The following is a 27,938-nucleotide window of genomic DNA, read 5'->3' as shown; positions in this document are numbered from 1 at the left end:
TGATCCCTTAACAACGTACATATAACCATGTTCAGAAAACATTCAGAAATAACATGTTCATAACTTTATGGGAACGTAAGCGAAATGTTTTCGAACATTTTTAATAGTTGCGAAGCACTGACTGAACATTATACATAAATAGCAACCTCTTTGGTTTAGGTCACTCTGAAACAAACCACACATTTAGGTGGTGTGTGAAAAAGGAGGATTATTGGTAAGAAATGCACTTTTAGGTGTGACACCACTGTTAACCTGAGTTTATGCAAGCATTTCCTGTGGCAGGCAGATAGAGTAAGTCTAAGTAAGAGATGAAGGGAAATTTCTGTTGATGGCCACTCCTTGAAGGCACAGTTTAAAGTTTTAAAACCCAAGGTGGAAGTGCTTCTATATTTTTGCAGGCCAACCCTGAATTTAGCATCCCGCTGGTTCCCTCCAATAGGATTTATCGATTGGCTTTTGGATAATCTTCACAAAAGAACACATCTTTAATGCATTTTGAAGCCTAAATACAACTGTCAGATGTAAAAAGCTAAACATAGGCCATAAACAAATTATGGTCATTCACTCTGCATAACCTGAGGCCTGCGCTTTTTTCTTCATCTTCTTCTTAAAAAAACAAAAATGTCCCTGAAAGCTGGAGTTAAAATAGTTTCCAAGAATTACAAACACAATGAGGCTGCGGTGGACTAGTGAGTAGATGAATTTTCCAAACAAAAACCCATTCAAACATCCCATTGCCTTCCATTGCCGATGGAACCAGAAGTGCCAAAATGCTAACTTGTTTCCAAGTTTTGGCCTACAAAAATGTATCATTTTTGCATCACTCTAAGACTTTAATATGAATACTTACAGTGCAGCAATACTTAGTAATAGCACATTTTATAGCACACAGAATCTAGTCTCAGCCTCAGACGTCATGTCCTCGGACCACTAGCTGAACGTCTGATGCATATAACACACTTAACTGGAAACACTTCAGGATTTTTAAAGTCGTCATCTGATTGGTTGAAGTGTGTGTCGCGTTCTTTAACACTCAGCCCAGAAACAAAGATGCCATGAAGCCAAACTTCCTCATTGAAGAAGAATTTATCGGGATCAACTAAACGCTGGATTTTCAAAAGTATGTGAAGTATGTAAAGTTCACAGCATAGACTCTTTAAGCACATGAAATTCTAAACAGATTAACCAGCTTCCACATTTGATTAGTACACTTCCTTTAAGAAAAGCGCAACAGAATTTTCTGAAAAGGCTCTGGGCGATATCTCCCTCTCACCTGTCTTTGCCTTTTCAGCAAAAGTCCTGCTACAACCTGCTGCTTGCTGACTTGGCATGGTGTACAAACCCTAAACCTCAAGTGTAAAATCCCCAGATTAACCGACACCTTTAGTTTATCTACAGTACGGCTGTCATGCACATAGGGTGGTGGTCACTGAGGCCAGTCATCTTGTGACACGTCGTGGTGCAAGTGGTAAAACAGTCATTAGGGTCGAAGTTGTTTACATTATTGTCAGACCTTGAAGAAGCATGATAAAAACACCCACAATAGTTTGGTTATCGTGACGGCTTCACGATTACCATCCCAATGATCATTTTGAAATATGCATTTGAAAAACTTAAGAAAGTTTCTTTAAACTTTCTAGATGGTTTATTACATAAAAATCTGTTTGTATGTATGGAGGCAGATGTAAAAAAGCAGCACAATTTGTTCAATATAACAACACTGGTCAACCAGTTGAGTGAATTTGGAGTTGTACTGCCTACAGAATGTCTAAAGTAGACTATTGAAATAAAGTGTAAACCCATATTTTTGTTAGGTTGAACGTTTATCCCCCGCCAATCCCCCGCAATTTGCACGCGATAACACCCTGACCTGTCGGCGAGCTCAACGATTTGCAAATCATGTAAAATCATGTAGTGTAAACTAGGCTTTAGAGAGATTTTTGCTGAGTTAAGTTGCTTAAAGTTAGTTAAAGTCACTATGTTTGCATACTTGTGTAAAGTATATTTCTGGTTTTAGAATTTGAGAAATGGAGATATCCTAAGTTGCCATAAAGTTTCTTAAATTTTTAAAAAGCAACTCAGAAACAAGACTATGATGCCCTAAACAGTGGTGGAGGAAGTACTGAATCTCAGTACTTAAGTAAAAGTACGAATATCCAGATAAATATTTACTTTAGTAAAAGTAGAAGTAACACAATGACAACAACCATACTTAAGTGAAAAGTAAAAAGTACCTGATTTTAAATGTACTTTAAGTATTAAAAGTAAAAGTACTTGCATAACAATTTGTTCTCTTAATGTCTATTTTCTAATGATTAATAAAACATTTAAATCTAACTCATTCAACTTAATACTCCTATAATGATGTTCAATAATGATGGAAAAAAAATGTCACCATTTCTGAAACAAGCTTGCAATTAGGCAATATAGCTACACATAATACTTTTCCTTACTATATGTTAATAACTATGCTTGGCAGTAAACACGATTGATTTATGGTGTTATTCTGAACCTCTTGGCTTGCCATAATCCTAACCAAACATATATTACACAAAGTGCGTTTCCTATGCACGTAAAAACAAATTTTAGCGTATAAATTGCACGATAAACACACTGCGGGCGAGACGCATTTAGTGTGACCGGGTTGATATATCTATGGCAACCAAACGTCACTCACTGGTGAGACAAACGTGCAACGGAAGGACGGTCAAATTACGTTTTGGCAGGGGAAAAACAGATCAGAAAATGTAATGAAAATGTAACAGAAGTTGTAGAAATGTAGTGGAGTAGAAAGTATAATAATTGCTGCAAAATGTAACGAAGTAAAAGTAAAAAGTATGCACTATTTATTTTACTTAAGTAAAGATACAAAAAAAAATTACTTAAGTAAACTAACAAAGTATTTGTACTTCGTTACATTCCACCACTGGCCCTAAAGTACTGTCAGACGTGGAATTGAAGAGCATCAAGAGTGTGTGATTGTCTGGGTGATATGTGATATCCAGACAAACAGCGCTCTTTATGAACACAACTGTCAGTCTGAAGGTCAGGTACCAAATCTGATCTCTGGGTGGATCTTGTATACCTGCTTCATGTGTGTGATCTTCGGTGTGTTATTGTTATGGGCTGATTGTGACAGACGCTGTTAGCATCAAAGCTGCGAGACTCACACCATAGCCTCACCTGTTTGCTGTCCTCCTCCTCTTGAGCCTTGCAAAACTCCTGCTCAATGGAGCAGTCCAGCTCGCTGAAAAGACCCACCTCCTCACAGTTCTTCAAGAAGCGCGTTGGGGTCGGCGTCTGGTCTGGAAACATTCAAGCAGACAATACAGAATTTATTCATAATTACATTGACAACGGAATTCACTTTATGATGTCTTATTTGATCCCTAAGCACTTCCCCTCAGGGGAATCCCTGCCGCCATTTTGAAGTGTGTTCAACTTTGTGAAGTGGACGAGGGAAGATTATATGGACAGACCCTCGATTTTGACAGAGGGAGCGAGTCTACTTCATATGTACACTACAGGCAGCTCCATATACCACAATGCAACACGATTGTGACGTCACCGCAGATCTCGTCTAATTATCACCACCACAAACAACTCTATGATACATTAATTATGATTTTTTAAACAACCAAAAAACATCTATATACATTTGGATGCTGCATTAAACAAATTCTTAAAGGGATACTTCACCCTTTAAATTGGTCCTTTTAAAATAGGTAATTTATGTAGAAGAAATGTGAAATTATTTTTTGAATTTGGAGCTTTTTAGACTGAGAAAAGCCAGAAAATGTATTTTTGGCTTATGTGGATGGAAGACAACAACTCCCAAAATGCACTTGCTTCGCTGCCCTAGAAGGCCACACCTACCGGTAACAGAGCGTAGCAGTTAAACAACAAGTCTAGGCTACTAGTGAGTCTCCAACTCTGTGATGAGTCTGCCCGAAAATGTGTTTCGAGATCGCCCAAAATGTCCGGGATTCGGCTTTTGCGTTCTACAGTCGCCATTCATTATGTTTACTGTGGCGAGCTGGATGAGGGCCGTGTGGAGAACAACGCGAGGCCGGTGGCGTGATTACCGATGAGCGACAGCTGTAAGACGCACCGGTCTCAAAATCTCTCATGGAGAAACAGGAATTTTCTTAGCAATGTTAAAACGCACATCAAGCGATCACTTGTTTAGCGTTCATATAAACGCTACATTCAGATTCACCAATCGGAATGAATTCAGTTAGATTGAAACAAAAGGTGTGCATGCATGTAAACAATGAATGGCGACTGCAAAAAGCAAAAGCTGAATCCCGGACATCGACGGCGGACATGTCTGGGAAAAAGAGGATGTAACCCCTTCTACTCCATAGAACAAGAGCCTGCTAGCTTGGCTTCCAAAAAAAGATGGCTGATATGTGTTCATTCTGTGAGTGAGATCGCACCCTCTATGGGCGGGGGGAGAACATGCAGGACAGCCCCTACTACTGACTGTGGTCTTAAGCCTCTGGCCAATAAAATCCTCCGATGACGTCATCAGAGGATTTTTTTTCCTGACAAAAAATACATAATTCTCTCAAATCTCTCAGAGAGACATGAGGGTGGAAAGCATGGTAATTTGAAAATACTACAGATTTTCTATTAATACGTAGCTTGCAATGACGCAAAAGTAAGCAATGACGTACATCCGAGTGAACGAGACGAAGGGAAGTTAGCAAGTGAAGGGCATGACAATTTTTGGACTGGAACGCAACAATAGTCATGTGATCCTGCCATGTGTTCCCTTGTCTGATGTGTCATGCTATCATTGGTTCATTGTTTCATTGTTCACAGGTGTCCCTTGTCTAATCATTAGTCCTTGTGTATTTAAGCCCTCATGTGTCTTTGTCAAGTATTGTTTCACTGTAACCTCTGTGGGTTAGGTCCTGTCATGTTTTGTTCATGCCATGCCTTTGTTTTATGTTTGATCACATTTTGTAAATAAATTGCACTTGGGTTCTCTACAAACTTGCCTTAAGTGGTCCTCTTTTACGTAGATGTATTGACTAGTGTTTACAAATGGGACCTTATTGTAAGGTTTTACCATGAAAAAAGTCAAGATCAAAGTCATGAGGAGCAACCAATAAGAAAGCAGGAAGTGATATCATAGAAAGGACTGCTAAAGAACCTTATGACTGTACCTCAACGTCAATATTCTTATATATATATATAATATAATATTCTTATAAATTATCAATTAGTTTTGTTCAGGTTGTAAAAGCTATTGTGATCATCCACTCCCCAGCCCAAAAAATATATATATTTTTTAAATAATTGATCACATTCTATTTTTACTTAAAACTTTTACTTTAAGTGAAAAAAATATATATAAACTAAATAAATATGCTCAATTAGTGAAGTCAACTCTGTATGAACAAAATTATGTTTCTGTACATTCAACACAAGTTTGCAAGTTGCAAGTTGAACCCAAGCCAAAGAGCTAAATAAAGTCTTCTGGCGGGACCATGTGGTCCATGGCACTAGAATGCATTTCTAGCTGCATGCCGTGTCTCTCTCCACTCAGGCTGTGATTCTGTCCTCTTCATTATTTACCCTTGTCAGAGTGGCAGATCAGATTTCTGGGATCAGCTTTGGGTTTCTCACTCACTCCGCATTCTTTTACATGCAGGCCCTTTTTTCAGTAACTCACTTGCTAACAAAGGTGCACATGTGTTCCTTCACTCACTACCTCTTATTTCCTCAGCCTCAAACACACTCCACTGAGAAATGACACACACCTCTTATTGAGTTAGTGGTGGGACGATAATTTCTATCCGCTACTGGAACCACATAGTAACTCGTTATCTTGTACTTTATCAAACCCACAATGAATATTACAGTCTAGACCGAACCGCACATCCAGGACTCGAAGAATCCCATCATGGGTTAGTGTCTGCAGTATCTTAATAGAAGAGGATGAATGAAATGCATATATCATAAGAAATATGTGTGTCCGAAATAAAAATCAGAAAAGAACAGTTTAAAATGCATGTTCTTCTATTCATAGCTTCATATGTTTATTTTATTTTTATTTTTTTTTGACTGAAATCAAATAAAATCATGTGGTGTAACCATCAGTTAAAAAGTAACATTATTTTCAAAATAGAGTTATACTCATTCAATGAACTCATAAATGAACTCATAACTATATAATTTAAAAAAGCACTTAATTTTAAGTTCAATCTAAAGGACTTGCATCTGTCATGATTCTGCCCTTGTCTTGAGGCAGGATCATGACAGACCCATGTTTTGTGTGCAAGCACATGGCCTTTTGTTTGTGTTGTCTTGTTACTTAAAGGAGTAGTTCACTTTAAAAAAAAAACTTTTGCTGATAATTTACTCACCCCCATGTCATCCAAGATGTCCATGTCTTTCTTTCTTCCGTCGAAAAGAAATTAAGGTTTTTGATGAAAACATTCCAGGATTTTTCTCCATATAATGGACTTCAATGGGAACCAAACGGTTCAAGGTCCAAATGACAGTTTCAGTGCAAACTGTTCAAAGGACTTTAAACGATTCCAGACGATGAATAAGGGTCTTATCAAGCAAAACGATCGCTCATTTAAAAATAAATATCAAAGTTTAAGTTTTATAAGGTCAAATGGTCGCCTTGCTCTGTTCTGTGATGCGCGTTCGTGACTCTCCTGTTCGAACTCGTTTATCAAAATGAACAAATCTTTTTTCGTATCATTTGGTTCATTCAACGAACTAAATAAACGAGTTGACTTGGGAAAAGATTCGTTGATTTTGATGAACGAGTTCGAACAGGAGAGTCACAAACGTGCGTCACAGAACAAGGCGACCATTTGAGCTTATAAAACTTAAACTTTGCTATTTTTTTTTTTAAATGAGCAATAGTTTCGCTTGATAAGACACTTATTCATCGTCTGGAATCGTTTAAAGTCCTTTGAACAGTTTGCTGTTTGCACTGAAACTGTCTTTTGGACCTTGAACCGTTTGGTTCCCATTGAAGTCCATTATGTGGAGAAAAATCCTGGAATGTTTTCATCAAAAACCTTAATTTCTTTTCAACTGAAGAAAGAATGACATGGACACCTTGGATGACATGGGGGTGAGTGAATTATCAGCAAAAGTTTTTTTTTTAAAGTGAACAACTCCTTTAACCCCGCCCCCTTGTTCTCCTCGTTAGGTATTGTTGTTTCATCTGTGTCACCTGCTGTCATCATCAGTTTCTCCCATTTAATCTGTCCTGTGCTGGTTCATTATCTTACGGTTGTGAGTATCTTGTCAAGTGTATTGTCTAGATAAAGTTCTGATTCTGTATTTGCTGTTTGTTTATCGTTATAGTTATCTGTCAAGTCTTAGTCTAGTTTAGTCACTCCTTTGTCTTGTCCATGTTTTGCCCCCTCGTGGGTTTTGTTTTCCCTAGTTTTGTCCTTTAATAAACTGTGTGTCAAGCATCATCAATTTCCAAGTGCTAAAATGTGATACTTTTGTTCGGACAGTGTAGTCAGTATTCAGTGCATCTACATCAGTTGCTATGGTACTCATCAGCGTACGTACGCATCAGCAGTATGACTGGTGAAGTTTGCCTTCACCAGCCATACTTTTGAGAGTTGTAGTCATTGAGGACAGAATATATATTGCCCTTTCTTTTGACCATTACGGTGCATGAGAATACACAACTTATTAATTACTGCATTAAATAGTTTATTTTGTGTTTGAAACTGCACATTAGTTCTCTCATTCGTAATTCACTAGTGAATGACACATGAGGCAAGAGAGAGCATCTCAAATTACAAAATACATGAAATCTAATCTGACCATGCAGACTGCAAGTCATTTACAGAAATCAGATTTTAACTGGATTTTAAACCAAATGATGGATGGATGGATGGATAGATAGACAGAGAGACTGTTTTGGAGTAGATGTGTTTATTGGTGTTCATTAAATCAGGTAGACGCATAAAAAAGGCTGACTTTTTCAACCAAGGCTGAGTAAACAACTTTGGTTAGTTATTGTACAATCTCTAAATATGCACCCTGGAATCCTCCACTTTTTTTATCATAGTTGTTGAGACTTATTTTCTTTTCTTCCCTCCCCTGTTCCCCCTTCCCCTCGTCCCCTGAGAGGGCCTGCGGTCTAATTGATATGGAGCTCATGGTACGGGTTGATGACTGGGATTAGGGGATTGAGGCAGAGCACAGCACAAATATTATTTTAGCCACATGGCTCTGCATTTAAAACTACACCTACGCATTTGCCAAGTCATGCGTCCTGCCCTAATGCACCTAATCAAAGACAGACACTAAGAGGAGACTCACACATGAGCTGTGTGTGTGTGTGTGTATGTGAGGTCTGTCTTACCTGACAGCATGTTGTCATTTTTGATGGAGGGGAATTTGAGGGTCATCTCATGCTTGTGCCGATGAATCATTAGATGATCCTCTGTAGGGAATCTCTGGAGAACATGGAAACAACCGGTTGTGATTTAATAACTCTAAATACAATAAAAAAGCAGAGGCTTGTTTTCTTTCCATTGTGTGTTCTTGAAAAACAGAGAATCTTACAATTAGTGACTGTCAAGCGAAGTTACTTTGCCAAAGTTATATTTACCACCTTGTACAGCAGGACTGAGCCTTAGGCATAAACTGCCTATCTACCGATTAGAATAACAACCTTCTAATTGAAAATACCTTCTCATTATCATAATTACATTATCTTAATTGCTGTTTAAAAGCACCTGAAAGGTATATTGTGTCCGTAAATGGTCCACATGAACCAACGTGCTTAGACAGACTGTGACAGGCCTAGTCTAACTGTGCAGCGGTTCAAAACAGTGTAGAAAGAAGAGGAAAATAATGCTAAATGCAACTTGAAAAATAAATTTTATGGGATAGAAAATGTATACTTTTAAAAAAGGCATGCAGGGAAAGCACTTATAATTTCTTAAAGGAGTAGTTCACTTTTAAAAAAACTTTTGCTGATAATTTACTCACCCCCATGTCATGCAAGATGTCCATGTCTTTCTTTCTTCAGTCGAAAAAAAAATTAAGGTTTTTGATGAAAACATTTCAGGATTTTTCTCCATATAATGGACTTCATTGGGAACCAAACGGTTCAAGGTCCAAAAGACAGTTTCAGTGCAAACAGCAAACTGTTCAAAGGGCTTTAAACGATTCCAGACAATGAATAAGTGTCTTATCAAGCGAAACGATCGCTCTCAAAAAATTGAGAGCTTGATAAAACCCTTATTCATCGTCTGAAATCGTTTAAAGCCCTTTGAACAGTTTGCAGTTTGTACTGAAAGTGTCTTTTGGACCTTGAACCGTTTGGTTCCCATTGAAGTCCATTATATGGAGAAAAATCCTGGAATGTTTTCATCAAAAACCTTAATTTCTTTTCGACTGAAGAAAGAATGACATGGACATCTGGACACAAAATATGTGTTTTGCAATTATGTAAAGAAAACCTGAACACAATAAGTACATTGTACTTATTTTCCTATGTAAGTATGCAGTACTTAAAGCCACTTAATATAAAGTGGGACCAAAACGATTTTTGTCAATTTGTCATATCAATATTTGTACATTTGTAGACCTAAGCAGTACAAGGTAATACTAATATTGTGACATTATATTGTAATATAATATTAATAATAATAATTCAAAGTACGATTTGTGTTACTTTTATATGATAAACAATTTTGTTGTTGCTATTATAAAGTCTAGGTCCTGAACCAATACCAGTTTAGAACTGGTTTAGTGTCAGTGAGATATACTATTATAGTTTTTAATCATATAAAATATTTACAATAATAATTATATAAATATATAAAGGTTTTTATATTTTCTGTTTAATTTCAATTTCACTTTTGGTCATTTTGCTGTGTGGTTTTGTCTTTTTTTGTTTCATATATATATATATATATATATATATATATGTTACTTTTGTAGGCTACATCAAGTTAAACAAAATGAAAATGAGAAATTTGCATTCATTTGATTATTTCAGATGATTTTTGTGAACCAGAGTAATGGTGTAGCTAGAAGAAAATATGCATTAAGAGAGAGATGATTTACTATATGAGGATTCCACCTCATCCAAAGAAATACAAAGCCAAGAATCTTATAAAGACCCAGTGGATTTCATTTGCATCAACAAGATAGCATTTCACTGTTGTTGTCTATGGTGCAGTTTCACATTGAGAAGGAGCTTTCTCGAGTTACAGGACCGTTCGTCTTTGCCATTGTCTTATCAGACTCACCTGAGAGCAGCCCGGGGCAATGCACACGAACGGCCTTTCCTGCTCGGAGTTCATCACTGTCACTGGCTCCTCATATACCTGAACACAAAGCAAAGAAGAGAAATTCAAATCAGGGGCGCCTCCAGGACTCAGACCAGCATAAAGACCCGCTCAGATGATGTCACTAATGTATCGTGTGCCAGTGATAGCCAACTCCGTGGTTCCCGAAGAGGCTTTGACGGAATCTCAGTGAGTATTCGGTGTCTAACGCCCTGGGAGAGGGCATTAGAAGTTGTGAAGGTTTAGGCTAAAACTGACCCCTGAAGTGTCACCCTGCTCCTTCGTCGCCATGGAGCCATTGCTGACCACAGGGTAAGGTGTAAACTATCCTCCCTGTATTGTGTACGCAAGTGTGTGGCTAAACCCAGACACACGGCTCCGAGGTCAGGGTATCAGTGGTTAGCAACTCTTTTGACACCTAAACTGCCCTGTTAATACTTCACCATAGCAGTTTGTATTAGATGGGTCGATGACAGTTAAGAACGTCCGAGAAAAAGCATATAGGAAGCATCTTTTCAAAATTTAGAAATGTATTCATGTTGGCTTCACATTGTTGTGAAAAATGTTATACAATTTATTAACTTTATAATTGGCATGTAGTGTAGGTATACATGTAATAAAATAATTTCCTTACACATTGTACACATCAAAAAAGTATTTTTATGATACACTGATGCAAAAAAAAAGTGTATATAAATTAGGGCTGTCAAACGATTAATCACGATTAATCGCATCCAAATGAAAAGTTTGTGTTTACATAATATATGTGGGTGTACTGTGTATAATTATTTTATATATATATATATATATATATATATATATATATATATAAATACACACACACACAAGCTATACAGTTAAGAAATATTTTCATGTATAAACTGTATATAGAATATATAATTTATATTATATATAAATATAAATATTATATCAATAAATAATATTTTTTTCTTAAATATGCATGCATGTGTGTGTGTTTCTATATGCAAAATACACAGTGCACCCACATATATTATGTAAACACAAACTTTTATTTTAGATGCGATTTATCGCGATTAATCGCTTGACAGCCCTAATATAAATATATATATATATACATAAATACTTCACTATACAAGATAAATCATACATTATGCTTAGAGGCATAATTTCATTTAAGTATCAAAAATATAGGATTTAAAAATTTATATAAAATGTAAATATATATACTCTTTATTATAAATATCAGGATAGTTATACAACACTTACATTTTTCATATTTTAAGTTCATAAGCATTTAAATATTACGGTTTTGGGGTATTTAGCCTTTTTTTTAATATATATTTTACCATCTGGATTGTATCACAACTAACCTGGCCATGTCAAAGGTCAAATGATCTGGTATTTTAAAAGACCTATCGATCTTGACACAAAGTCATGGGGGTTTTCAGAGGTCATCTTTATTATATAATTTACTATATTATGATATTTATATATATCATTTTCTGTATTATATTTATTATACTTTTTTCAAAAATATAATTTGTGTTTTTTTTTCTAAAAAATAACAATAAAAGATTATGTAAAGCTACACAATGATATATATATATTAGGTCGCTTAGGTCGCGAATCGCGATTAATCGCATCCAAAATAAAAGTTTGTGTTTACATAATATTTGTGGGTGCACTGTGTATAATTATTTTTTATATATATTAATACACACACACATGCATGTATATTTAAGAAAAAAATATTATTTATATATATAATATTTATATTTATATACTAATATAAATTATATATAAATCTATAGTATATACATGAAAATATTTCTTAAATATATACAAGAATGTATAGATAATAGATCTGAAAAAAAGAGAATCATAACCCAGGTCAGTTTTAAAGTCAACTTTTATGGTGAAATACAGCTGCCTCCATCCAACCGGGTTGACAATGTGTGGAAACACAGCAAACTGACAGGCTGACAAATTACAGAGAGGGCAATAAAGTGTAAAAATGTTTCATTACAATGACAAAACTCTAAACTATTTCTAGTGTCCGTTTCACAAGTGGTGATTACATTTCAATGGCAAATCTCTCTCTCCGTTACAGCTCGGAATCCCTTGTTCAGTGCCATGATGCTGCTAAATGCCATGGATGAAAGACTGACAATGGAATGGTATGCCAGTCATTCAGTTTCACGCACATGGAGTGTGACAGAGCTGCTCCTCTGATGCTGATGGGACATACTTTACCATGCTTTTCTTATGTGGGCCCACGCTGAGCCCTCTGCCACTGTCGCCAAGGGGATAAGAGTGCGATTCTGTGGAATATATCAGGCACCAATTGTGCTTTATTCTCATTCTATTCAACGGGTGATGATCTATGGGAGTCTGGGTGTTTGATTCTGACTGTTCTGATTAGTCAACTGGAGCAACACGTTGTGATTGGTCAACCACTTCTAGCGTGTTTCGGACATGTCCCGCCCCTTTCCAGGCCTCAGATTCTGTGCGGGCCTGATTATAAGATGGCAACAAATGCTTATGACTATTTTATCGCAACAGCGAAAACACTGTATTTGACTAAATTTGGCTGCATGTCATGCATCACAGGTGATGATCATAAACTTGACCAACGTTTCTAACACCTGTTTGGGGAATTTTACAGCACCCTTATGTAAGTTTTGTGCAAAAGAGTAACAGTATTATGGTCTACAACAGCCTAATGAGACACAGCTGTAATAGTCCATGACAGCCAGAGTCGAGTCCCCTTCATATACAGCAGCAAAACAGACTAATGACTGTGGCTACGTATTGACACACCGCTTAGACAACAAACACTTTCCAAATGTGTGGAAAATAAACACGTTCAAAACTTTGAAAGATGAAAACATTAAGAGAAAAGCATGAATTCAAATGCTTCAGACTTGGATATACATGAGCCCCGCTGTGTGAGCGCTTTCATACACCATTTGCATGTGCATTTGTTTTTCCCTGTCCGATTGGTCCAGTCAACTCAACTGTTTCCTCCCATGCAGTCAAAACATGCAAATTTGCCGTTATATTAACCAGACATCTTTTCCCTCACAGTCCGGCCTTGGGACAGAGCCCCTCCAGGCGCGGCCCTTGGGGACACATGGTCTGGACAGGGTGTTCCTGAAAGCGGACCGACATCAAGAACACGTCTGCTAAATGACAAGTCACTAACACACAGCTCTTAGCTCTCAGTAAGTTGCGCCTCCAAGTCTATACCGCATCGGTCTTATTCCCCTCTCACTTTTTTGATTGTCTATTGCTATTTAAAAACAGTCATTTTGGCTGTTCGATATTCAACCTTTCAAGCGCCTCTGTCACTAGATGAGATTGAACACTTTTGCCAGAACTATTTTTGTTCAAATAAAAAGACAGATCATCTAAAAAATGTAGTCATCATTTACTCACCCCTATGTCACTGCAAACCTGTTTACTAATTTTTTCACAGACCACAAAATAATATTTTTTTGAAAAATCCTGGTAAACAAATTTGGTCACCGTTGACCTTCATTGAATGGACAAGAACACATTGAGACCTTTTTCAAAACATTTTAAAGGAGTTGTTCACTTTTGAAAAAAAACTTTTGCTGATAATTTACTCACCCCCATGTCATCCAAGATGCCCATGTCATTCTTTCTTCAGTCGAAAAGAAATTAAGGTTTTTGATGAAAACATTCCAGGATTTTTCTCCATATAATGCACTTCAATGGGAACCAAACGGTTCAAGGTCCAAATGACAGTTTCAGTGCAAACTGTTCAAAGGGCTTTAAACGATTCCAGATGATGAATAAGGGTCTTTTCTAGCAAAATGATCGCTCATTTAATAAATAAATAACAAAGTTTAAGTTTTATAAGGTCAAATGGTCGTCTTGTTCTGTTCTGTGATGGGCGTTCGTGACTCTCCTGTTCGAGCTCGTTCATCAAAATGAACAAATCTTTTCCAGAGTCAACTTGTTCATTTCGTTGGTTGAATGAACCAAATGAAACGAAAAAATATTCGTTCATTTTGATAAACGAGTTCGAACAGGAGAGTCACGCACACACATCACAGAACAGAGCAAGGCGACCATTTGAGCTTATAAAACTTAAAACTTTGTTATTTTTCTTTTAAATGAGTGATCGTTTATTCATCGTCTGATATCGTTTAAAGCCCTTTGAACAGTTTGCACTGAAACTGTCTTTTGGACCTTGAACCGTTTGGTTCCCATTGAAGTCCATTATATGGAGAAAATCCTGGAATGTTTTCATCAAAAACCTTAATTTCTATTCAACTGAAGAAAGAATGACATTTTTTTTTAAAGTGAACTACTCCTTTAAGGGTTTCGAACAACATGAGAGTGATGATGTAAATGTAAATGATGATGAACTATTTCTTTGAGTAAATTTATTTAACATTTTACTTGATTTTCTCTATATCAGAAATTGACCGTATATCATCTTTTGACTCTTCTCTGAAAAGGGAACTCGTTTCAGAGGTGAAGTCATAATATTTTACATATTTATCCAAAGCGACTAGCATTGGATTAAAGGTTTTAAGATAAAAAGTTCAGAATAACATCATCATTTTGGATATTAGATATTCAATTTATAGAGTAGCTTAATTTATTTGAACGTGATAAAAAACATTATCTGTGAATTGTACCATAGTGTCACCTGTAAAATAAGACATTTCTGATAAAAATGAAAAACCTCTATATGATCATTATAAACATTCCTTCCCTCTTCGGTTAAAATTAACCCGGCTGACTGAGCGATTTGCACTGAGTTCCTCATATTTTACATCAACTATAGAATCAGTTTTATCCGTTCCTGCTTGCACTGAAAATTGAACCCATGATAGTCGTTTAGATGAAACCAAGCCCAAACCTTTTTTTTTTCCTTTGGAATAAGGTGCACAGATAATTCATTCAAAACAAAGAACCATGAATGTGTTAAATACGATTTGTTTGATTTCATGTTGACTTTAACAATGCGCCTTTATAGTGAGGAACATGTTTCTCTGTCCTTATCTAGCCTTAAACTTTACAAACTTCTCACCGTATCAGTCAAGATTTGAGAATGTATTGTAATTATTGTAAATATGCCGTGTCCTCAAATATTACGAGACCTTGTGATTTCATCTGGCATAATTCCAAAAGCATAACCAACAGTGCAACACAATCAGACGCCTGCAGCCATATTCCATATTTCCACTATGCATGTTCTCCAACATGCGAAATCCGCACTACAAAGACTGTCATCAAATCTGTTCATTCAAACATAGGATTATGCACTTCATTCATTTTGATGAAAAATATTACCGTATCATTTCCACCCTCCAGCAAGTCTTTTAGCCACCTTAACTGCTCAAGATTCCCATGTGACACAAGACCAGGTGTGAGATGTTTGCTCACCGGTGGTCATACACTGCTTGGCTTTTATTTCACCGGTGTTTTCATTTAACACAGGAAATTTCGTTACACTTCAAATTTTGAACGGCCCGATGTGGCAGCCGAGGAGGATTAGGGGACTGGAGTACAGTTTCAGAGAAACTTTCTTCATTTGAATTCAAACAGTGTGGTGCACAGGCCGAGCGGAGAAGGGGGGTGGTGAAGGTTACAGCAAGCACAAACTTGCACCGCAATTCAAATCCAACCTCCAACCTCCCACCCCCCGTCCTGCACAGGCCTTCGGCAGAAAAGGTTCAAGGTAGGATCAGCTCAGGGCCCGGGGCAGGGAATAAGAAACATACAGACAATGCAAAGGATGCCATAAACCTCCCTTAATGAACAGACGAAGGGGCCCAACAAAGGCAACCTTCCATCACTGTCAGTCATCACATCTTCTCAAACATAAACTCACAGAGACCAAGAGAACTTAGGACTGACTTTGATACCGGAGGTGCAAACATTTGAAATGTGAATGTTGTATATCGGAACGTTGCTGTTCTTCAGTGAACAAAAGAGATGGCAATTTGTTATTAAAATTTATATCAAAAACTTTTGAATTGCCATGTTATCATACATCACATATTATAAGGCATTTAGAATTTCCTATAGTATAACTCTGTAATTCACTTTATCAGCCAAATTAATTAAACTGGAGAGGGAAGGAATGTTTAGTCAATATAGACATTTTTTCTCAATAGTTTTTTTTTTTTTTTTTTTTTTTCAATTTCATTAGATGTGCTGGTAATACTTATGGTCCAATTCTCACTATAAACAAGCTGCTTATTTGCATGCATTTCTAGGATATTGTCTTAGTACTTATAAAGCATATACAAATGCCTATACATCCCTTAATCCACAATACCTAAACTTAACAACTACCTTATTATCTATTAATAAAGCAGTATAGGAGTTTATTTAGGCAAAAGTCTAGTGAGACTTGGACCCTAATCTAAAGTGTGACTGATATGTCTTTTTTCACAGCTGACAATATGGTGCATTTCACAGATAATAGTTAGTATTACGTTCACATAAATCAAGCTATAAGTTGAATATCCAGTTATTTGCTCACTCTCATGTCATGTTATTCCGAACTTTTAGGACTTTCTTTCTTCCATGGAACACAAAAGGAAACGTGTAGACAGAATGCAAAGACTGACAGCCTCAGTTGCCATTCACTTTCATAGATTCTTTTTTTTTTTCGTAATTAAAATGACTGGCGCTGTCATTTATTGCATCTCTTTTTGTGTTCCATAGACACTAATACGGTTTGTATCAACATGAACGTGAGTAAATGATAGACTTCACATTTTAAGTGTGAACCCGTTCAACCTCCAACCTGGACAATGTGATGGAAAAACTGTAATCTATTTTAATGTTCCTCCGTGTGAAGATGAACTGTACATGTTTAATATACGATTGTTTTGCTATAGGCTACTTTCTTACAAACAAACATGTATTTTTGTTGTAATGAAAAGAACCCAGTCAAACGTGTCAGTGGATTCAAATCTTTTAAGCATTTGGGCTTTTAGAAGAGAGTTTGCCTCGTCAGCACAAACCGCTGAAACCCTCAATATCTGGACGGTTAATCAAAGTCTGACTGGCCTGCATTATGACGTCATGCGTCGAAGCATTGCTTTTTTGTTACAGTGTTAGAAAATAAAACGTGTGATTCAGTGCAAAGATTCAGGCGTGCAGGCTTTAACTCGTCCCTTATAAAAGAGCGGACTGGGACTCCTCTGACAGCCGCGGGAGCTCTTGTCGAAACGGGAAAACTCTGAGGTGCAGACGAAAGAAGTTCCTCAGTATGTATATCTGCTTGTTGATGAATGAAACAAAACAGGTTCAACGCTACAAACTAATTCTCTATAACAGACCGCTTCAAAGGAACAATGCAGAACACTTGTGTCACACAGCGCGAAAAGGACGGTGGCAAGCCATATAAACACTTATTCATTTAAACCAATTTACTAATATACAGGCTACATATGTGTTATTAGCCTAATCTTATTTCTACTAGTATTCCAATAGTGAAGACTATTTTATGCTATGTGTGTATTCCTTGCTTATTTTAAAATCTATCCCATTGTTACGGGAAATTAGTTATTTTGCCAATGGATTCTTTTTGGATATGGTTCAAATATCAATTCATATTATAGTGGCCCCTATCTAATTGTACTGTAAGTATACTGTTTCCAGTAACTATTTATTATTACATTTTGTAAGTTTTAAAATCTAATAATATTACCAAAGTTAGTACAAATCTAGCAATAGCTACTGCTATCACTGTAAATATATATATAGGCTAGGCCTATATATATATTCAAGATTTATCACAACATTTTTTCTTTTATCAAATCAACTTAAATAATTTATTTAGTTCAGATAACTTATTACTTTGAGTTTCTGATGATTGAATCATCTCCTTCATTGTATTAACCACCTTTTCCAGTTCAGTCAACTTAAAATTTTGAGGCAACCAGGTTATTATTTTTTTAAGTTAAACCAACAATATTTTTAATCTATTTATGACACACTAGGCTACTGATCTCAACTGTAAAAAAAATAATAATATGATCAATAGGCCTATGTTATGACAAGCTATATTTTTACATAACTTTACCTCAAAATAAATTAAGCAATTTCAACTTTTTATGTTATACAAGATTCAACAAATTTTAAGACATTGTAGGTTGAAGTTTAACTTTCAGTTGAAATAACTTAATAACTTCTTTCTGCATTATCATATTCACCAATGCATAGATATGCATTTAATGACAGATATTTAACTAAAAATTGCTATCAATGAATATAAATAGTGGAATTAATAAATATATAGCCCCGACTAGATTACTTACTAATTATGAATAAGTACTAGTAACATAAAAATGAGTTCGTTAAAGGAATAATTGTTAAATCAGCTTGCCACACTTGCACATACAAACACATGCACGCACAAGTAAAAACTGTAGAAACACATCGTGTTTGACAGCTTCATGCACGCAAACTAAAAACTACCGACCCCGCGTAAAGTTTTGCACAATACAACGACTTAAGTTAGAGAGCAGAATCCAGATTAAGCTAGCTGTTTAATGCGACACGATCCCTTAACGCGCAATTTGGTTAAAGACAGTGCGCAAAGCTGTTACATGCAAACAATCCCTGGAGATCCGAAAACAATCAGTCATGTTCCGCGTGTTTACATTCCTGCATGAAGCGCGAACGACTTCACGCGCACAAACTGAGTCTGTAAAAGTACTTGGAATCTGTTAATGTGAATCCTTAACAACTTGTCACTTCTTCGGGCTCAAGAGAATGACTCTTTCAATGGCACCGACTCGTCAAGTGCATATGAATGCGAAGGAATGGATGTATCGGCATGAAAAACAACTCAAACAACTCACCGCAGAAGTCTGGAGAAGATGCAGCACACTTTCTGAAGGAACCACGTTGGACTGAGGAAAGATTACAATACGATCTATTTAGAGAAGCATTACATCACCCTTTGGTGACGTCACGTGGGATTCCTGAACTTCTAAATCATTGCGGTCCCTCATAGAGGCGGGGCGAGAGGGGCAGGCGGGGCGGGGCCATGGCCAGTGGGTGTGGCAACACCAACATCTGTCTGACTTCAACTTGTTATTGTTGTTCGCATTATGAGTCATAAACTGCTGTTGTTAAAAAAACGTGTATGCTACATGATCATGAGATATAAATGCACATTATTGGCACAATTAAACAACTAATACAGTTTTGGTAAATTGTTATAACACTATAATTACATACATTTTTATTATTTTGAATTTTGAACACTGTTATATTGTACAATGCGATCATTAGTTTATATACTTTCAAATATTGAATTTTTCATTTTCACATATTATAAACAACTGACCTGTTTAAAATTATATGATGCTGATGACTTCTCATGACGTTAGTACATGGTTTGATTTACATGATTTGGAAAGGAGAGATGACTAAAGACACCGAACATCTCAGCTCAGTTATCCAGGTCTGTTAATTGTGCACATCTTGCCGGTACCTCTGTGCTTACTGAATAATGAAAGTATCATGAGTAAATAAATTATTGGCTGCATGGATTATGTCTGCCTGCAAGTGTTGAATTTAGAAGATGGTGTTACAGAATCAAAGCTCTGACTCCTTTGTCTGCCGATAATTGCCAGGCAAAGGTAATGCGACGCAGGTGCATCAAAGGACAAACAAACTAATAGCTTTGTTTATTTCTGTGGCATTCGGTTGGCCTACTTTCTCTGTAAAAAAAAATATATATATATTGTTGGTTTAACTTAAAAAATTAAGTAACCTGGCTGCCTAAACTTTAAGTTTATTGAAATTGAAAAATTGAGTTAATACAATGAAGGAGACTGATTTAATAATCAGAAACTCAAAATATTATGTTTTCTGAACCACATAAATTATCTAAGTTGATTTGACAGAAGAAAAAAACATAATGATATAACAAATCATGATTTTTTTTTACAGAGAACTTAAAGGATTCACAAGGTGCGCAAATGTTGCATATACGTACAATAAAATAATTACACTGTAAATGATCAACATTTTTAGACAACATATGTTTTTTACATTGTATTAAGTCATCAAAATAAGTTAAAGTCGGCATGAAACAGAAGTAGAGATGAGTTGAGTTGTCATTTTTTCCTTGTCGTGACGTATATCCGAGTGAAACGGCTTCTGAAATTAGAAAAAAAGGGTATAAAGGGAACATGATTTTTTTTAAATAACAAAGTGCACAGATTAATCATTTATAATAAACACTACAATTTTACATATAAAAAGAAGATTTGTCTGCCAAATTTGATTTGATTTAATGCCAAATTTTTTAACTTTTATAGAAGTCATTCAAGATTCAACTCATTTTTTTAAGTCATTTTAATGTAGTTTAAGTTGAAATGACTTAAACATCCAAGTTGCTTGTACTTAAAAAATTAAGGTGGCAACTTTTTTTTATTTTACAGTGAACCACGAATAAAAAAAAATGAATTAAATATAATAATGTAAGATTTTAAAATGAAAAAAATTGTGAAACAAATCCTCCAATTCTAACATGGCTATTCTGACTATTTTATGTTTTTACAGATTCAAAAGATTTGTAGATCTCATTCAAACATTTTTGTGGCTTTTAAGGTTAGAGCTGGGGTTACAGGAGGGCCTTCATGTTTTTACTTTTTTCTAATAATCTTACAATTTTGTACAATTCACATCATATGTGTTGTTACAAAAGTACCACCTCATAAAATAGTATAATTCCCATAGCATGACTTTCAGAAACACAGACTAATGAGCCCAAACATCCAAGAAACAGTAAAAGAGCTATTAAAACTATTCAAGAACTATTAATCGAATATACTGTCAGTATATTTTTCCTGCAAAAGACAGTATAGCAAAGAAAATGGTCATGAGGTTCATCATAGCTGTTAAACTGACACGTCAGCCATAATAGGGCAAAAATAAAAAGAGTCACATGCAGCTGAGAGTAGACAGAGTCACAACCTTTCAAGCTTTAGTGAATGTGCTGGAGGCGGCAGTGTGATTTCTGATGCCGAGGGTACACTGGAGGAGTCTGGGATTGCTTGGGCGATTAATGACTGTCTGCTCCTCGGAAAGGAGCTGTTTACAATGAGCCACCCGTGCTAAGAGCTCTGTCACGGGAACAATAACGCTATAGCCTCAACTGCTGTCATAACTCAGACGTTTCACTTGCCTGTGTCTTTTAACCTGGGCCTTAATCAAAGCTTTATGACAGTTTTTGTTCCTTTATGGTCTATATATTTCTCCCGGCGATCCAGACATCATCGGGAGCGCTGTGCAGTAAGTGGCATAAGTGCACAGTCAGTATTGGGTCACTGACCCCACACTTTAAAGGATTTTATCTCTAATGCATGGCAGGTTAGTCTGTCCCCAAACGTCTTGCAGGGCTGAATTTAGGAAGGAGGTGAAAAAGTGACATTTTATTGTCAGGTTTAATTGAGTTTATTTTATTTTTTTCTTCTCAAATTAAATATTTGATTTACACTACCGGTCAAAAGTTTGTAATAATTAAGATTGTTTAAATTTTTTTTTTTTTTTTTAAAGAATAATGCTCACCAAGGCTGTATTTATTTGATCAAAATTCAAAACAGTAATATTGTGAAATATTTCAAATGAAATGAAAAGATAGCCTATTTAAATTAATCTTTTTCAAGACTAAAGACTGAAGAAATAGCTGTTCTGCCACCATATTTTAAAATAAATACACATAGAAATAGTTATTTTAAATTGCAATACTATTTTACAATACTGCTGTTTTTACTGTATTTTGTTTAAATAAATACAGCCTTGAATTCTTGCACAAAAAAAAAAAAAACATTTTAAAAATCTGAATCATTCCAAACTTTTTTTCAAACCAGTTGTGTACATTCAGTCAATTGGTTTGACATTTTATAAGTTTAGTTTAAGTTTAATCTAAATGAATATATTTGTTCTCTTAGTGTTTATTATATAACTTAGTTAAAAAATGTATTTATTTGCTTTACATTTTCTTATTTATTTTGTGATATTAACCAACAAAACCGCACATGCCGTATCCTTCATCCGCCATATAATCAGTCATCATGGCAGATTACACTCAAGTTACCTGAATGATAACAAATTCACACGTAAGATGTCCGATCCCAGGAACTGCAAGTGGAGAACAAGACAGCTGAAACTAACTGCAATTTGACATCAGAGCGTTGAATCACATTAGACAGAAGAAAACCTCACCCAAAGATGAGGTTTTAGGCGACAAACACATCTGTGAGATGTGCTCAATCAACTCTTTGACTTGTCATTGACCTTGGACCAGATTCACCTTTGATTGTGTGAACATGTCCAACAACAGTTAAATAATATTCATAAGATTCACTGACACAGTTAGGTGACGCCTTGCGAGTGAGAATGGGCTGTTATATGCATAGGCTTTTGTCTTGTAAAACTATGCAAATTAGAAGATAAACTGCATTTTTAGAATAAAGATTATAAATATAGAAGGGTTTTCCTCTTCATTCATTGCATTATTTTATTATTTTAAGTGGATTCACTTATTAAGGGGTTTTGCAATTTACTTATTTGTTTATTGCATTCTTAATGAAGTCAGTCCTGTGTGTGTGTGTGTGTGTGTGTGTGTGTGTGTGTGTGTGTGTGTGTGTGTGGCTTACCATGACTAACCATGATATATATGTATTAAGAACTGTAATCTGATTTTGATAGCTGCTTGACTCCAGTATGATGTCACAATTCAAGATGTATTTTACATTCACGTGAATGCAACTAAAAGTCAAATGCATGTCTCAAAGAGGTTTGAACGATTCTAAGAATGATCAAGCAAGGAAGTGGATTGGCTGTTTGATCTTCTTAACGGAATGTTCCATCTTCTCATGTCTTGAAGTGCCTGCAGGGATGGAAATGTTGATGTATATACAGCTTGGTATGATAACACATGCTTTCTCCCCCAACAAAGCTCATTGTTTTGCTCAAAGTGGTGAAGAATTTAGAAAGAAACTTATTATATGATGCCCTGCACTTGATTATATTGTCAGAGGAAGGGATGTCATGAAGAAATTTCACTATGGGCACTATAAGAGGTCATAGATTCTGAATCTTCAGAGGGTTTTTCACCTAAAAAAGGTTTTTAAAAGATAAAAAGATTAACCCTTGGCCATTCTGGTTTTTAATTTTGACCCAACGTTAATAATATTAAAGTATTGAGATGTCATGCTTTACATTCACAAAGCATGGGTTAATGTTTACATATGAAGAGTTCAGATGCAAAAGCCTCTAAATGCCATTTGAAATTTTCTTCTTTAATGATGATTTTTATCAAGCTTGTATATTTAAGTTCAGTGATTTCACTTAAATAACAATTCATAGGTAATCCTCATTGCCATTTAAGTGAAATCACTGAACTTAAATATACAAGCTTGATAAAAATGATCATTCTAGAAGAAAATTTCAAATGGCACTTAGAGGCTTTTGCATCTGAACTCTTCATATATGCGATGTCTGTTTCATTTATTAGACAAACATGTGACCTTTAAAGTCGGCATTAAATGAAAATTCACCTATTTTCTTGAGGCATTTTATCTTATTATGATCATCATATATATTTGATACATATATATGAAAATGATTGACTCTCTGGTGAAATATGCATGTTTCTGCACAACATCTGCAAAGTTACGACGTTCAGTTCAATGCAAAGGAAGATGATTTCTTTTACAAAAAATGTAACTTGTTGACATCACACAAACCCTAAAATGTACATAAATCCAGCCCCCGGGAACACGCAACAATGGGGGTCGAGGAAGAGTTGTTGTAGCCATTTGTACCCCACCCGGAAAAAGTTGAACTTAGAGAACCTAGAGAGGTTAAAATGTATTTTTAACACTGTTCCTGAACATTATAACCTCAACGTTTGTCCCCGCTGCACATTTAATGGAGAACAACTTCCAGTAGAGATGCATGCTATAGCCTACACACAAAAGTTTCTCCTGGAAGACGTAGCCATTCCCATTTTGTTGGGACAATCTGTTGTTTATGGATCACATTGTAAGTAAAGTACGTCTTATTTGTAGCTGTGTTTTCTATTTCCAATCATAAGTTTTATGTAGTTGCTATGATAGCTATGATGTAAACAAAGCGCAACGCTTTGCTTTCGCTAGCTTGCTAACTAACATTACAGGATTGATGTAGTGTTTACTTTAGCTTTTGTAAGCTCTTGCTTTTGTAGGACTGTTTTGTGAACGATTACTTTTTGCATTACCACAGTTTTCCAACAAATATGATTAAATGGAGGATAACATTGTATTTATAAGAAAATTACAAAAAATATAGCAATCTGAAACGTCCTGTTAAATCTGTGCTTACAAAGTCTGTGCTTGAAATCTGTCCAATACAGTCCTCTTGTCCGTTAACATTGTCAGGGTCTGAATCGGGTTTGAAATGGGCTTTATGCCCAGCTGCACTACTTCCTGAACTTCAGCCAGCTCCTTGTTTCCTGTCTGCCATTATTGGTCAAATTAATTAATTCAGGTGTGCTTGACCTCAGTAGTCATGGCAACAATAATCAGACACACCTGAATTAATCAATTTGGCCAATAATGGCAGACAGGAAACAAGGAGCTGGCTTAAATTCAGGAAGTAGTGCAGCTGGGCATAAAGCCAATTGACGGCATCTTACTGTGTGTTTAAATCTCACTATTATCTTGCGGTTTTAGAGGGGTGTGACATTTCCTACATGCCTAACCAATCACAACCCTTTTCGTATTTTGGAAGGCGGGGCTTCATCAAAAACGAGGTTTGAATCAGACTGGGGAGAAAGGAGCTGTAATAGTGTAAAACAATAAAACATGCGAGAAATAATGCGTTTTTTGAACAATCAAGCATGAAAACAAAATCAAGACTTCGCAAAAGTGCATAATTTAAAGCAATTAGCCAATCACCTGGGTATTAGAAAAAGTGTAAGCTACCTATTAGAAATTTAAAATAAGCCATCGGGTAAAATAAAACCAAAAACCTTGTGATCTCAAAACTTGGCAACCTTTAGACAAATACTGTAGGGATATACCACTGTACCACACTCAAGCGTTTATAAACCACACAGTGCATTATATAGGCCTACTATTACCAACAGAAAGTGCACTAACTGTTTGAAGTGGAACAATGTAGCCATTACATAATGAACGACAGGATTTGTGAGTAGTTTATACAGTATGACTGCAGTGGTGAGGCATGATGCCATGTGCGTCAAGTTCTGCGTTTTCCGTTGCCAACGAGGGAACTTGGGAAGGCCAGTATGTCTGAACATTATGTCATTTACTTCCTTAATGAGGTCTGGGGGTTTACGTTTGGTAACATTAGGAGACCGAATTACACTTTGTGGACCTTTGAAATCTAAATATTCAATTGCAGAGTCTTTACCCTATCAGTCATCACATAGGCCTAATCTATTTGTGTGGTCTTGAACCAGATTTATTGTACCCCTATAGTTAAATAATTTGTATCCCTTTAAAAAATCATATTTAATCACTAAAATTACATATTTAATTTTTTTTCCTGTAAAAAACATCATTCATCCCTTACAATTGCTTGAATGTAACTCTACACCCTTGCTTTATTTAGCATACGCAGATTTATTTGACTAACATGCCCAGCCTCCACTCACTCATATACATGCAGGGTTGTATTCATACAACATCAGAACATGCATGCAATTTTTTTTTTAAAGTGCGAATATGAAGCTCCTACTTGAGGAGGAAAATTTTCATTTTTAATCAGAGGCTCAAACTGAGAAAAATACATATAAAATATCTGGTGCAGTTGTCGATATTTATATGGCCAAAACATGAAACAAAAACATGAAATTCTGATGCTTGTAATGTAAATCAATGAGATCTTTATAACATTATAGACATAAAATGCATTGCATATAAATACAGTCACCAATCTCAATCTTCCAAAAAAAAAAAAAAAAAGAAAAGAAAGAAAAGTGGCCTTGAGCAATAGATTCTGAATCTCATCAACAATCGCATATAAGTCTTTGGCTGACAACTGACCATCCAATCAAATTTGACTATTTGCAGAATTGAAAGCAAAATTAAAGGCCGTAAGATCTGGAAAGCCTCAATGATGTAATGCTTTCACAGACATGTCCCATGGCGAGTTCCAGCGCTGGAAAAAGCAGGCCGATCAGGGTGCACAGCTGCCCATGCGCTCTGCTGTGGTGAGTTAGTACATGGGGCCCAACCCAACAAGGACCCCATTACACAGAACCGGGCACAACACCAGCACCAGCAACTTCTGCCAACAAACGTGAGCAGGAAATCATGGAAAAACAGAGGCGGCGAGAGGGTGGGAGAGAGGGATGAAGCACATGGATGTGAACGCGAGTAAGAGGAAAGAAAACAGCAATAATGTAGTCCACACCACTGGGGCTCTCTATTACTGACGGAGAAACACTATAGTGATCGAGTCATCTGTGTGACCGCACGGCCTTTTATAGCCTTTCTGACATAAATGCACTGGCTAAATGTAAATGACTTTGAACATATAGCTACTGTATGAAAACGTATTAGGAGCTTTATACAGAAGCTCAAAATTATTCAAATATTTATTAAATAAATATATTATTTGAATACAGAGCTTTAAATGGATCACTATTAAATATAAATCATTAAAAATGTTTTAGAAGCAGTATTCAACTACAACCCTTACCCTATAAGGTTTTTGTGTTTTATTTTGTATTTATTGTAACAAAAAAGTCCTATAAGACTATAATGTTTTTGGAAATGGTACAGTGAGTGTACAATGTCAGAATGCTTATTATAGGCTACGGATCTGAGTTGCGTTTGTAATTTCACACTGCCTGACTGCCACCGTGTGGATTTTTACTGCACTGCATTTGACTTCCTTTGAACCGTTATTTACTGTTACTTCACAGTTTATAGATTTGTGTTATTACTGATAAGGTACATATTGCAAGACGTTGTTAAAACACCTCGACCAACCGCAGAGGATGGAGTTTTCTGTATTTGCAAAGTAAACAAAAAGTCAGTTGCGTGCTTTTCAAAATACTAAACCGTAGACTATAGGAAAAAAATAAATAAATAAATAATGTAAAGATGAATGGGTAATGAAGATGTGGTCTCATTAGGAATAGTGGCGGTTATTTGATTTGGATTCAAATGTGGAACTTTTCAATCCAGTATAGGCCTATATTAATAGGAATAGGGATAGGAAATTTCTAATAAAACGAAAAAAAGCTGGCCTATTATAATAAAAAGAACAATTTTAAATGACATATATTTATAGGCTATATTTTTTCAATTAGGCTGCTTTCTGAAATGTTTTTATAAAGTGTTGACATGTTGTATATATAGCCTAAACATTTTATTTTATTTGTAATAAAACTATGTCAATCATTGTCAAATCATATAGGGGTGTGTGTGTGTGTGTGTGTGTGTGTGTGTGTGTGTGTGTGTGTGTGTGTGTGTGTGTGTGTGTGTGTGTGTGTGTGTGTGTGTGTGTGTGTGTGTGTGAATACCGAAAATTCTTGACCTTGTGGGACTTTTATTTTTTATCCCAATTGGAAAACAGCTTATAAATCATGCTGCAATGTAAAAAAAAATGTTGGATTAACTT

At 35.9% G+C, this 27,938-nt stretch overlaps 1 protein-coding gene across 1 annotated transcript in view; it reads right to left on the bottom strand.

Moving 5' to 3' along the window:
* Positions 1–10,331, bottom strand: part of creb5b (cAMP responsive element binding protein 5b) — a 71,686-nt gene extending 61,355 nt beyond the window's left edge. Inside the window, exons 1-3 of the mRNA XM_039694310.2 lie at positions 10,263–10,331; positions 8,363–8,456; positions 3,184–3,305 (exon numbers count right to left, since the gene is read on the bottom strand). Coding sequence (XP_039550244.1) covers positions 3,184–3,305; positions 8,363–8,456; positions 10,263–10,316 — 270 coding nt within the window. The 5' untranslated portion in view covers positions 10,317–10,331. The remainder of the gene's footprint in view (positions 1–3,183; positions 3,306–8,362; positions 8,457–10,262) is intronic.
* Between the last annotated feature and the right edge of the window lie 17,607 nt (positions 10,332–27,938).

The sequence above is a fragment of the Pimephales promelas genome, chromosome 12, assembly GCF_988280905.1.
Source record: "Pimephales promelas chromosome 12, fPimPro1.hap1.1, whole genome shotgun sequence".
Taxonomy (NCBI): domain Eukaryota; kingdom Metazoa; phylum Chordata; class Actinopteri; order Cypriniformes; family Leuciscidae; genus Pimephales; species Pimephales promelas.
This window is presented reverse-complemented; position numbering and strand designations above follow the sequence as displayed.